The 14,094-nt window shown below is 38.3% G+C and overlaps 1 protein-coding gene across 4 annotated transcripts in view; it reads right to left on the bottom strand.

The window, feature by feature from the left end:
* The window catches only part of UBAP2 (ubiquitin associated protein 2), a 125,123-nt gene that overhangs the window by 55,603 nt on the left and 55,426 nt on the right, over positions 1-14,094 (bottom strand). For 2 of the 4 annotated variants that reach the window (XM_067744611.1, XM_067744614.1), the window contains exons 3-6: positions 13,698-13,793; positions 9,494-9,604; positions 6,897-7,050; positions 5,421-5,498 (exon numbers count right to left, since the gene is read on the bottom strand). In XM_067744611.1, the coding sequence (XP_067600712.1) occupies positions 5,421-5,498; positions 6,897-7,050; positions 9,494-9,604; positions 13,698-13,793 (439 nt within the window). The remainder of the gene's footprint in view (positions 1-5,420; positions 5,499-6,896; positions 7,051-9,493; positions 9,605-13,697; positions 13,794-14,094) is intronic. The other 2 variants (XM_067744615.1, XM_067744612.1) reach the window with 1 other exon arrangement.

Raw genomic sequence — 14,094 nt, forward strand, 5'->3', positions numbered from 1 at the left:
ACAGGACCCAAGAAAACATCTGAAGAGATGAGAGTAGAAAACTTCCTTAACATGGTAAAAAAATAGCCAGCCAAGTCCAGGAAGCGCAGAGAGTCCCAAGCAGGATAAACCCAAGGAGAAACATGCCAAGACACACAGTAATTAAATTGACAAAAATTAAAGACAAAGAAAAATTATTAAAAGCAACAAGGGAAAAATAACATACAAGGGAACTCCCATTAAGGTTAACAGCTGATTTCTCAGCAGAAACTCTACAAGGCAGAAGGGAGTGTCACGATATATTTAAAGTGATGAAAGGGAAGAACCTACAACCAAGATTACTCTACCCGGCAAGCATCTCATTCAGATTCGACGGAGAAATCAAAAGCTTTACAGACAAGCAAAAGCTAAGAGAATTCAGCACCACCAAACCAACTCTACAACAAATGCTAAAAGAACTTCTCTAAGTGGAAAACACAAGAGAAGAAAAAGACCTACAAGAAACAAACCCAAAACAATTAAGAAAATGGTAATAGGAACATACATATCAATAATTACCATAAATGTGAATGGATTAAATGCTCCAACCAAAAGACACAGGCTCGCTGAATGGATACAAAAAGAAGGCCCATATAAATGCTCTCTACAAGAGACCCACTTCAGGCCAAGGGACACATACAGACTGAAAGTTAGGGGATGGAAAACGATATTCCATGCAAATGGAAAAAGAAAGCTAGAGTAGCAATACTAATTATCAGATAAAATAGACTTTAAAATAAAGAATGTTACAAGTGACAAGGAAAGAAACTACATAATGATCAAAGGATCAATCCAAGAAGAAGATATAACAATTATAAATATATATGAACCCAACATAGGAGCACCTCAATACATAAGGCAAATGCCAACAGCCATAAAAGATGAAATCAACAGTAACACAATAATACTGGGGGACTTTAACACCCCACTTACACAAATGGGCAGATCATCCAGACAGAAAATTAATAAGGAAACACAAGCTTTAAATGACACAAAAAACCAGATAGATTTAATTGATATTTATAGGACATTCCATCTGAAAACAGCAGATTAACTTTCTTCTCAAGTGACCACAGCACATTTTCCAGGATAGATCACATGCTGGGTCACAAATCAAGCCCCGGTAAATTTAAGAAAATTGAAATCATAACAAGCATCTTTTCTGACCACAACGCTATGAGATTAGAAATAAATTACAGAGAAAAAAAAGTAAAAACCACAAAAACATGGAGGCTAAACAATATGTTACTAAATAACCAAGATATCACTGAAAAAATCAAAGAGGAAATAAAAAATTACCCAGAGACAAATGACAATGAAAACATGACGATCCAAAACCTATGGGATGCAGCAAAAGCAGTTCTAAGAGGGAAATTCATAGCAATACAATCCTACCTCAAGAAACAAGAAAAATCTCAAACAAACAATATAACTTTACAACTGAAGGAACTAGAGAAAGAAGAACAAACAAAACCCAAAGTTAGTAGAAGGAAAGAAACCATAAAGATCAGAGCAGAAATAAATGAAATAGAAACAAAACAACAGCAAAGATCAATAAAACTAAAAGTTGGTTCTTTGAGAAGATAAACAAAATTGATAAACCTTTAGCCAGACTCATCAAGAAAAAGAGGGAGAGGACTCAAATCAATAAAATTAGAAAAGAAAAAGGAGAAGTTACAACAGACACCGCAGAAATACAAAGCATCCTAAGAGACTACTACAAGCAACTCTATGCCAATAAAATGGACAACCTGGAAGAAATGGACAAATTCTTAGAAAGTATGAACAGACCAATCACAAGCAATGAAATTGAAACTGTGAATAAAAATCTTCCAACAAAGAAAAGTCCAGGACCAGATGGCTTCACAGGTGAATTCTATCAAACATTTAGAGAAGAGCTAACACCCATCCTCTCAAACTCTTCCAAAAACTGCAGGGGGAGGAACATTCCCAAACTCATTCTACGAGGCCACCATCACCCTGATACCAAAACCAGACAAAAATACTACAAAAAAAGAAAATTTCAGACCAATATCACTGATGAATATAAATACAAAAATCCTCAACAAAATACTAGCAAACAGAATCCAACAACACATTAAAAAGATCATACACCATGATCAAGTGGGATTTTATCCCAGGGATGCAAGGATTCTTCAATATATACAAATCAATCAATGTGATACACCATATTAACAAATTGAAGAAGAAAAAACCATATGATCATCTCAATGGACACAGAAAAAGCTTTTGACAAAATCCAACACCCATATTTATGATAAAAACTCTCAAGCAAGTGGGCATAGAGAGTACCCACCTCAACATAATAAAGGCCATATAAGACAAACCCACAGCAAATATCATTCTCAATCATAAAAAACTGAAAGCATTTCCTCTAAGATCAGGAACAAGACAAGGATGTCCACTCTCCACTATTATTCAAAATAGTTTTGGAAGTCCTAGCCACGGCAATCAGAGAAGAAAAAGAAATAAAAGAATACAAATCAGAAAAGAAAAAGTAAAACTGTCACTGTTTGCAGATGACATACTATATATAGATAATCCTAAAGATGCCACCAGAAAACTACTAGAGATAATCAATGAATTTGGTAAAGCTGCAGGATACAAAATTAATACACAGAAATGTCTTGCGTTCCTATACACTAATGACAAAAAATCTGAAAGAGAAATTAAGAAGACAATCCCATTTACCACTGCAACAAAAAGAATAAAATACCTAGGAATAAACCTACCTAAGGAGACAAAAGACCTGTATGCAGAAAACTATAAGACAAAGATGAAAGAAATTAAAGATGATACAAACAGAGAGATATACCATGTTCTTGGATTGGAAGAATCAACATTGTGAAAATGACTATACTACCCAAAGCAATCTACAGATTCAATACAATCCCTATCAAGCTACCAATGGCATTTTTCCACAGAACTAGAACGAACAATTTCACAATGTGTATGGAAACACAAAAGACTCCGAATAGCCAAAGCAATCTTGAGAAAGAAAAACGGAGATGGAGAATTCAGGCTCCCTGACTTCAGACTGTACTACAAAGCTACAGTAATCAAGAAAGTATGGTACTGGCAGAAAAACGGAAATATAGATCAATGTAACAGGATAGAAAGCCCAGAGATAAACCCACGCACATGTGGTCACCTTATCTTTGACAAAGGAGGCAAGAATATACAATGGAGAAAAGACAGCCTCTTCAATAAGTGGTGCTGGGAAAACTGGACAGCTACATGTAAAAGAAATTAGAATGCTCCCTAACACCATACACAAAAATAAACTCAAAATGGATTAAAGACCTAAATGTAAGGCCAGACACTATAAAACTCTTAGAGGAAAACACAGGCAGAACACTCTATCACATAAATCACAGAAGATCCTTTTTGACGCACCTCCTAGAGAAATGGAAATAAAAACAAAAATAAACAAATGGGACTTAATGAAACTTAAGAGCTTTTGCATAGCAAAGGAAACCATAAACAAGAAGAAAAGACAACCCTCAGAATGGGAGAAAATATTTGCAAACAAAGCAGCTGACAGAGAATTAATCTCCAATATACAAGCAGCTCATGCAGCTCAATATCCAAAAAACAAACAACCCAATGAAAAAAGGGTGTAAGACCTAAATAGACATTTCTCCAAAGAAGATATACAGATTACCAACAAACACATGAAAGGATGCTCAACATCACTAATTATTAGAGAAATGCAAATCAAAACCACAATGAGGTATCAATTCACACCAGTCAGAACGGCCATCATCAAAAAATCTATGAACAGTAAATGCTGGAGAGGGTGTGGAGAAAAGGGAACTCTCTTGCACTGTGGGTGGGAATGTAAGTTGATACAGCACTATGGAGAACACTATGGAGGTTTCTTAAAAACCTAAAAATAGAACTACCATATGACCCAGCAATCCCACTACTGGGTGTACACCCTGAGAAACATAATTCAAAAAGAGTCATGTACCACAATGTTCACTGTAGCACTATTTATAATAGCCAGGGCATGGAAGCAACCTAAGTGTCCATCAGCAGATGAATGGATAAAGAAGATGTGGCACATATATATAATGGTATACTACTCAGCCATAAAAAGAAACGAAATTGTGTTATTTGTAGTGAGGTGGATGGACCTAGAGTCTGTCATACAGAGTGAAGTAAGTCAGAAAGAGCTACAACTACTGAGCCCGGGTGCCACAGCTACTGAAGCCCGCACTCCTAGAGCCCGTGCTCCGCAACAAGAGAAGCCACGCCAATAAGAAGCCCACGCACTGCAACGAAGAGTAGCCCCTCCTCACCGCAACTAGAGGAAGCCTGTGTGCAGCAACAAAGACCCAACGCAGCCAAAAATAAATAAAATTAAACCTTTTTAAAATAAATTTATTTTATTCTATTTTATTTATTTGGCTGCTGTGGGTCTTCGTTGCTGAACGCGGGCTTTCCCTAGTTGCGGCGAGCAGGGTCTACTCGTCGTTGCGGTGCTTGAGCTTCTCATTGCGCTGGCTTCTCTTGTTGCGGAGCACGGGCTCTAGGAGTGCGGGCTTCAGTAGCTGTGGCACCCGGGCTCAGTAGTTGTAGCTCGCAGGCTCTAGAGCGCAGGCTCAGTAGTTGGGGCGCATGGGCTTAGCTGCTCTGCGGCATGTGGGATCTTCCCGGACCAGGGCTTGAACCCGTGTCCGCTGCATTGGCAGGTGGATTTTTAACCACTGCACCACCAGGGAAGTCCCAAAATTAAACCTTAAAGAAAAAAAAAAAAGCAGTTGTTGGTTACCAAGGATTTCCTTTAAAAAACAAAAAGAAGGGCTTCCCTGGTGGCACAGTGGTTGGGAGTCCGCCTGCCGATGCAGGGGACACGGGTTCGTGCCCCGGTCTGGGAAGATCCCACATGCCGCCGAGCGGCTGGGCCTGTGAGCCATGGCTGCTGAGCCTGCGCGTCCGGAGCCTGTGCTCCGCAACGGGAGGGGCCACAGCGGTGAGAGGCCCGCGTACCCGTGTGCTGCAACTAAGACCCAATGCAGCCAAATAAATAAATACATAAATAAACATTAGAAACAAACAAAAAAGCATCATATGGTAAAACACTTTACTATGGGTAAAGTCCAACATAGGAGAATTAATAACTTTTTGGTCAGAGCTTCAAGTTTTAAATTATTCATAGAAAGGGCCTTTCTCAGCTCATTTGAAAACAACCAATAGGTTTCCTCAAAATTACATAATCCAAACACTTCATTCATTGGCATCAGTAAATGAATCAAAAGATTTCAGATCAACCATTCTTTCAGAGTACACTGTCATGGCTTAATGTACTGAGTATATGAACAGCCTGCCTCCTTCTCCCGATCACAAGCATCTCCGTCCGCCTTATTCTGTCTTACCTCTACCACGAGCTCTCTTGCCACGGTCTGAAGGCTTGTCCCCTTGATTGCAATCAATTCCATTCTCTTCACCTCTAACTAAGGAAGAAAAAGAGCACCCGTTATACATAATCAAACTAACAGCTATTACAGCTATTAAAGACAAGGACAAAAAGACTCCCTCCACCCCTCAACAAAAAAAGGCTTTTTAAAAAAAGGTTAAAATTTAACCAAAGGGTTTGGAAAACAAGAAAAACCAAACCAGCGTGGCTCAAAAAACTGAATGACAGCACAACCTGCTTAATTCATAGGTGAAAATTCAAAAAGAAATTAAAATGATGTACCACCTTTATTTTCTGTTTTGACGTGCCCTCCTGTAAAGTAAGTTTACTTCCAAAAAAAAAATACCTTTGTTATGTAACCATACACAACAAAATCTGCTCATTGGTTAAGTTCAAAGCCTGGAAAGGCATAGATTAGCAAACTGCAATACCAAGGAAACACTGAATTCTTGGGGAAATCATTGTTAGAGAGAGGTTTTTCCAGGTTACTGTCCAGAAGATGCCAACACAGTCTTTTCTTCTCCTTATTTCTATATTGGCATTAATGACTGTATAATACAGAAATTTTATGAACAATATTGGCACAGCTTGCTCCCCTCATCTCTTCTATGGCTTAAGTATGTGAGTTGTCAGTGAGGCCTTCCTTGGTCACTGTCTTTAAATTTGTCAAACCCGTACCTATAATTCCCATCTCTCTGCCTTTGTTTTTCCCCAGAGCATAATTTTCTACATAATGCCATTAAAAGATTACAATATCAATATGAAATGTTACTTCTCTTTTTTATTGTTACATCTCACTCTACCTCCCTTAAAAGATGTTTTAGAAGGGCAAAGATGTCTGTTTTCTTCATTGCTGTATGACTTGAAGACTATCCACTACACTGTAGATACTCAATAAACATCTGTGGTATAAATAAACTAGCAAAAGTCTATAAAGGAACATGTTAAATATTTATCATCATTTAGCCACTTTGGTACGTCTGCACAGGAGGTAGTGTTGTTTTGGGTGAATGATGCCAAAACCTGAGTCAAATGGAGAGAACTGAGAAAAGCTTTCCTATTCAACAACTTTCCTCTTAATCTAAACCTTGCATATATCATGAGTATCCGTAAGTGGGGAAGAATAAACAGCTTTAGCTACCAGCCAACAAAAAAACCTTCTTTAAAATTAGACGATGCACTTGATTCATAACAGAAGGCGGTCTTAAGACACAACACAAATACCTACAGCCCAGGTCAGTGCTAATATGAAATTGTATCAGTTAGGGTGCTAATAAACTACTCAGTTGTAGCTCATTACTAACTGTTAACTATACTAACAAATATTGCACTGAGAAAGTGGATTTATAGGCATTCATTGGATCATTCTATCAGCTTTTCAACATGCATGAAAATTTTAATAAAACCAAAGGTGAGGAGAAAGGTCTGTACTTACACTCTCTCCCACGATTGCCACCTCTTACTTTCCGGTTGTTGCTTCCGCGTCCACGGCTCACTTCTCTCTCACTTCTCTTCTCTCTATTCTCTTTGTTTTCTGAACTTTCTTTTCCAAAATTCTTCTTCTTCCCTCCTACAGTCTCCCATGAAGTCTATCGAAAATAAGAGCATTTATTCAGAGTTACCACTCAAAGTGTGGACAATCATCAAGAGTGTGTGCATTTATCTTTCAGACCTAATTACGCATGCCTTACAGCTTGCATGCCTACCATTTTAATTCTTCTCCATAAACGTACTGTAATCTCTGATGATAACGACAGCAAATCTCTTGTTAGGTTCCTGTTGCTACAGAGAGCACAAAAGATTACAGCAACTAGTTGAACTGACAACATACTATATGTTGTCCCACCACAGAGCCTTTTCCTATGCTGATAAGCATAAAGTAAATGTTATTTCCCCAAGCTCCCACTCTATGCCATCCCCACCTACCTCAGTAGTAGCCATGGCTACTGCAGACAACAACAAGGTAAGAAGGCAAACAGGATGAAAGAAAAGATGGACCATGGAGTAATCCTAAACAAACCAGGGTTTCAAAGGACTTCCCCTCTGCCTCTCCATTTTCCCTATAGCCTTCTCATCTCCAAACAGGCAAATGCCTTTTGTGTCTGTATTCAGGCCCTAATATGCTAGTTTCTCACCTTTTAAGAAAACAACATGCCAGATCTAGCCCCAACTGTGTGACTTCTAGGTTCAAGAGGTAACCAAAGGGCTTCCCTGGTGGCACAGTGGTTAAGAATCTGCCTGCCAATGCAGGAGACACATGTTCCAGCCCTTGTCCTGGAAGATCCCACACGCCGCGGAGCAACTAAGCCCGTGTGCCACAACTACTGAGACTGTACTCTAGAGTCAGTAAGCCACAACTACTGAGCCTGCGTGCCACAACTACTGAAGTCCATGCTCCTAGAGCCCATGCTCTGCGACGAGAAGCCACCGCAATGAGAAGCCCGTGCACTGCAATGAAGAGTAGACCCTGCTCGCTGCTACTAGAGAAGAGTCCGCGTACAGCAACAAAGACCCAATGCAGCCAAAAATAAATAAATAAATAAATTTTATTATTTTTTTTTAAAAAAAAAAGGTAACCAAAGAGATCTTTATGTAACTTTCAGCCTAGAACAACCTCCTTTAGGTTCAGTCCCAAATGAGGAGAGGAAGTTGAAAGTCTTTATTGAGATAGAACTGGCTGATCATGTAAAACTTAAAAGATTCACCCAGCCACCAAAGAAAAGGAGTGATGAATCTGTGGGAGCTAAAGGAAAGGCAACAGGAAAACAGTATTCAAGCCTATCTCTACCATATAAAAGAAAATATGCCCTCCAATTAATGATTTGGAAATATTTCATTTATTCACAGTGATTTTTTTTTTAATAAGAAAGCAGTTAAGCCCTTCAGTTCATTTTAAAAATAAGGGAGAACTATTCTACACTGCATCCATTAGCAATAAGGTGAACATCCCCCATAGTTTATAAAACCCAGCAAATACATGCCCAAGTGTCAGCAAACAAAAACTCTTCAAAATTTTATTTCCTCACTTAACATGATATATTTTCCCAACAAACTCACATATTTGGTAGTTCATCATGCTGGACCAGTGTAATCTTGCATAGAATTTTACGCACAAATACTGCTATACTCAAATAACAAAATATTTTCCCAATTATCATTAATTTTTATAATTACAAATTTTATTCTGCTTGTTTCCTATTAAATAAAAATATACTCATTTCAGTTTTGAGCTTGTCACAGTAGTTCATTTTAATACAGCCTGTGCCTAAAAAAGCCTACCCCTAAAAACGAGAACTCGATTAAACCTAAACAATGATAAGGAAGGCACTTTTTGATGTGTTCATCTTTATACCCCACTTAGGTGAATCATTATTTGTTTTAATCTGCTCTGAACTGGTTTCCTCAATGAAAAAATACAAATGAAATACTGTGTAATTTCCATGTAGAAATCAAAAGGTTAGGGCCGACACCTGCCTCTGGTGTGGCTTTAGCTGCATCCTTCCTAAAATAAAAGGGAGGAGCTTTAGTGTGCATGTGCATTCCTCAAAACTGATTAAGCTTAAAAAATTTTTTTTCTTATTTTATATATCTGTCAGATTGTCATGAAAATGTGTCTGTAGAATATTCACACACAAACAAATAGAGATACCAGCAAATCCTGGTTTTCTGTTAGTCTAGAGATATAAGGAGTGGTAAAAGGTGACAATTGAGATGAAGAAACATGAGCTGTGGAGCCAAGAGAAGTTTTTCAGGTGGTGAAAATGTCCACAGGCCCAGATAATTTTGGCAACTGTGTAAGGCTGGAGTAGATGACCAAGTTCTCTTTCAAGTCTTCAGATTCTACAACTTCATGAAGAAAACATACATAACAAAAACAGTCATTTCAGGTTAGTGTTCTTTCTGGACTCAAAACATATATGTAATGGCACCCATAATCCCCCTCTACCACCACCCCCGAATAAGGTGAAGTTGAAAATGTAATATGGAACTGGAGAGAAATCTTAGCATTGCAAATCAATTAATAATACTTACCGTGTCTGAATTCCCTTCCAGCAATATATTGATAGCTTTGTTGACATCTCCATTACAGTCATGCAAAGCCACTATGCATTCATCCTGATTTTTTCCTGTCACTTCCATAAGCTGTTGGAATTATAAGGCAATGATTAGGGAAACAGAAGAATGGCACTTGATATTAATCCTAAGATTCTACTATATAAAGACAGAGATTATGCAATCCTTCCACATGAAGATGGCCTTTTCAACACTCTGAGATTACAATCCAAGATCAGGTTTACCTGTTTTTGGGGGCTACTCCATGTCTTTCGACCAATACTGGTAAAGTCAAGCTATAAATCAACCCTCCTCCAAGCTGACAAAGTATCAATTCTTAATCGGCAGCACATACATACCAACATTCTCAGAATACTCAGGATGAGCTATGTGACTGCTCAAACTAGTTCAATGGCCTGGGACTCCCATATTTCTGAGCTACTCAAATATTAAGTGGAACTATATGTTTCCCAAAGACCAAGCATGAGTATGTGGCCACAATTAGCCGAACATCCAGTCCAACTGTTTGCACTGTCCAACAGTCCAGTTGACTCCATCAATGTTCCATACATGGGCTATCACTGCTTGGATTAGAACACTGCACATATAAAATAATTTTTAACACCCTAAAGTCTCACAATTATAATTTGGCAAAGCAATCTACAGATTCAATGAAATCCCTATCAAATTACCAATGGTATTTTTTACAGAACTACAACAAAAAATCTTAAAATTTGTATGGAGACACAAAAGACCCTGAACAGCCGAAGCAAACTTGAGAAAGAAAAACAGAGATAGAGGAATCAGGCTCCCTGATTTCAGACTATACTACAAAGCTACAGTAATCAAGACAGTATGGTAATGGCACAAAAACAGAAATATAGATCAATGGAACAGGATAGAAAGCCCAGAGATAAACCCACGCACATATGGTCATCTTATCTTTGACAAAGGAGGCAAGCATATACAATGGAAAAAAGGTAGCCTCTTCAATAAGTGCTGCTGGGAAAACCAGACAGCTACATGTTAAAGAATGAAATTAGAACACTTCCTAACATCATACACAAAAATAAACTCAAAATGGATTAAAGACCTAAATGTAAGACTGGACACTATAAAACTCTTAGAGGAAAACATAGGCAGAACACTCTTTGACATAAATCACAGCAAGATCTTTTTTGACCCACCTCCTAGAGTAATGGAAATAAAAACAAAAATTAACAATGGGACCTAATGAAACTTAAAAGATTTTGCACAGCAAAGGAAACCATAAACAAGACCAAAAGACAACCCTCAGAATGGGAGAAAATATTTGTAAATGAATCAACGGACAAAGGATTAATCTCCAAAATATATAAACAGCTCATGCAGCTCAATATTGAAAAAACAAACAACCCAATCCAAAAATGGGCAGAAGACCTAAACAGACATTTCTCCAAAGAAGACATACAGATGGCCAAGAGGCACATGAAAAGCTGCTCAACATCACTAATTATTAGAGAAATGCAAGTCAAAACTACAATGAGGTATCACCTCAAACCAGTTAGAATGGGCATCTTGAGAAAATCTACAAACAACAAATGCTGGAGAGGGTGTGGAGAAAAGTGAACCCTCTTGCACTGTTGGTGGAAATGTAAATTGATACAGCCACTATGGAGAACAGTATGGAGGTTCCTTAAAGAACTAAAAATAGAATTACCATATGACCCAGCAATCCCACTACTGGCCACATACCCAGAGAAAACCATAATTCAAAAAGACATATGCACCCCAATGTTCACTGCATCACTATTTACAAGAGCCAGCTCATGGAAGCAACCTAAATGCTCATTGACAGACAAATGGATAAAAAAGATGTGGTACATATATACAATGGAATATTACTCAGCCATAAAAAGAAACGAAATTGAGATATTTGTCATGAGGTGGATGGACCTAGAGACTGTCATACAGAGTGAAGTAAGTCAGAAAGAGAAAAACAAATATCGTATATTAACGCATATATGTGGAATCTAGAAAAATGGTACAGATGAACTGGTTTGCAAGGCAGAAACAGTGACACAGATGTAGAGAACAAACGTATGGACACCAAAGGGGGAAAGCGGGGCTAATAGTGGTGGGATGAACTGGGAGATTGGGATTGACATATATATACACTAATATGTATAAAACGCGTAACTAATAAGAACCTGCTGTATAAATAAATAAATAAGAAAAAAATTAGAATTTGGCAGCTATCACAAAACTCACTCCTGGACATACTATTTTCTCAAGTAGCCTCAACAGGGTGCTATGTTTGAAATCAAAGAAATCTCCTTGGTGCATTCCCTTTAACAAGGGATAATTAAGCTACTTAATATTTTCAACACAAGGAACAATCACAGATTAGGCACAATATAGGTTTCTCAGTTATCAGTGAACAAATGTATGATTTAAATATCTGCTGTGTTTTAAGTATCTTTAACTATTTTAGTATGTATCAGCTGCAGTTCAAAACAGTTTGACCCCCAACATCTGAAGCGATTTCTCTGTGGTCACAAAACAATTAGCCTTTCGGGAAGCCAGGTCTCCTGGTCTCATAAATACAGCTCTTTACACCACATCATTCCATCTGATTTCCTCCCTGTGTTACCCAGCAAGGTTCTATACATTCTACAGCTTTCCCATGCTTCAGTCTTTGGATGTCTACTAATAAGGTCAGATTTTTATCAACGATCTATAGTAGGTCAATACCCGTCACATGCAGTTGTTAAGATGCACAGCAGGGCCTTCCCTGGTGGCGCAGTGGTTAAGAATCCACCTGCCAATGCAGGGGACACAGGTTCGAGCCCTGGTCCTGGAAGATCCCACATGCCATGGAACAACTAAGCCCACAAGCCACAACTACTGAGCCTGCATGCCACAACTACTGAAGCTCACGCACCTAGAGCCTGTGCTCCGCAACAAGAGAAGCCACCGCAATGAGAAGACCAGGCATCACAACAAAGGATAGCCCCCACTCGCTGCAACTAGAGAAAGCCCACGCACAACAAGCAAGACCCAATGCAGCCAAATAAATTAATAAATAATATTTATTTAAAAAAAAAAAGATTTATAGTAACCTTCAAAACTCCCCCAGTGATTGGATTAGTAAGAGAGAGAATCATCGTTAAAACTTAAAGCTCTGGGGCTTCCCTAGTGGTGCAGTGGTTGAGAGTCCACCTGCCAATGCAGGGGACGTGGGTTCGTGCCCCGGTCTGGGAAGATCCCACATGCCGTGGAGCGGCTGGGCCCGTGAGCCATGGCCGCTGAGCCTGCGCGTCCGGAGCCTGTGCTCCGCAACGGGAGAGGCCACAACAGTGAGAGGCCCGCGTACCACAAAAAAAAAAAAAAAAACTTAAAGCTCTGAACTCCTCTACCAGGGCTCTTTTTTGTGTATCTGCTATGCTACTCAGATAAAAGGCGATATAATATGTAGAAGTATGTCTCAAACAATTCATAAATCTCATTCCAGCGAATAAGTTCTATGATTTTTAATAAATAATTTTTGTGGCTTTCCAAAAATATCACCATTAAGTCTAATGACAGCAACTATAAGTAAGAAGAAAGAGTTTACATACTAAAGGGCTAAAATAAAGAGTTCACCAAGGGACTTTCACTCCAAGGAATTACTGGTAGACCTCTACCAAGGTAAAGGTTATTGCTTCGTTTCTAGAATCTTGAAGGGAAAAGAAGTCTTATCAGGAAAGAAGAATGTGCAATTAAAATAATATTATATCAGTGAAGTTCTAAGTGAAGACATCACCCTAAAATTTAATTTTATAACTTTTCCAATCTACGTTTGGGACCACCACAATATGTGAAAAGGCAAATCAGCTCTTCTGTAACACTGAACAAAATTTTCTGAGAACCTGCCATATACTAAATATACTTTCTATGCACAGGTATATACAATGCCACTGTACTTTCACAAATGCTCATTGTTCACATGTAACACTAGTAACTCAGAAAGGTTCTACTGCCAAAACTCCTTCGCTCTAGCCACCAATACAGGTATTTTGATTTTGAATCACAAGTTCAAAATCCAATTATTTACAACTAAGCAAGAAGCATAATTTAAAATAAGAATCTCTAGTGAAATTATCTTTTTAAGCACAGTAAGAATAGATTACAAAAATGACAGTACCCTTTGCCAGAAACATACCTGTTTAACTTTAGCTTCAAACTCTGAATCATTTTTATCAAAGATCACTTGAGCAAGACGCATCTGTTCAGCTGTTGCCTGGAAAAGCACATACAACTGTTCAAGATTGGAGCACCAAAAATACAAGTTAGATGCCAAAATCTGGTATAAACAGATAAAAACTCTCTATCACTGTGGTAACAGAAATACTGATTGACTAAAAAAAAGGACTCTGAATTTAGACCTCTTAAATGTCTACAGTGTATTCCCAAAAGGTAAATAAGCATCAAATTAAATAGCATAAAGGTCCCAGTCCTTTGACCAAAAGACCTGAAGTCCTGTTCATCTTCATTAGCCTTGTGACTCATTTGAATTTTCTTTTTTGAATTTTCTTTCCCCTGGGCAGATGAAGTTACAG

The sequence above is a fragment of the Pseudorca crassidens genome, chromosome 7, assembly GCF_039906515.1.
Source record: "Pseudorca crassidens isolate mPseCra1 chromosome 7, mPseCra1.hap1, whole genome shotgun sequence".
NCBI lineage: Eukaryota > Metazoa > Chordata > Mammalia > Artiodactyla > Delphinidae > Pseudorca > Pseudorca crassidens.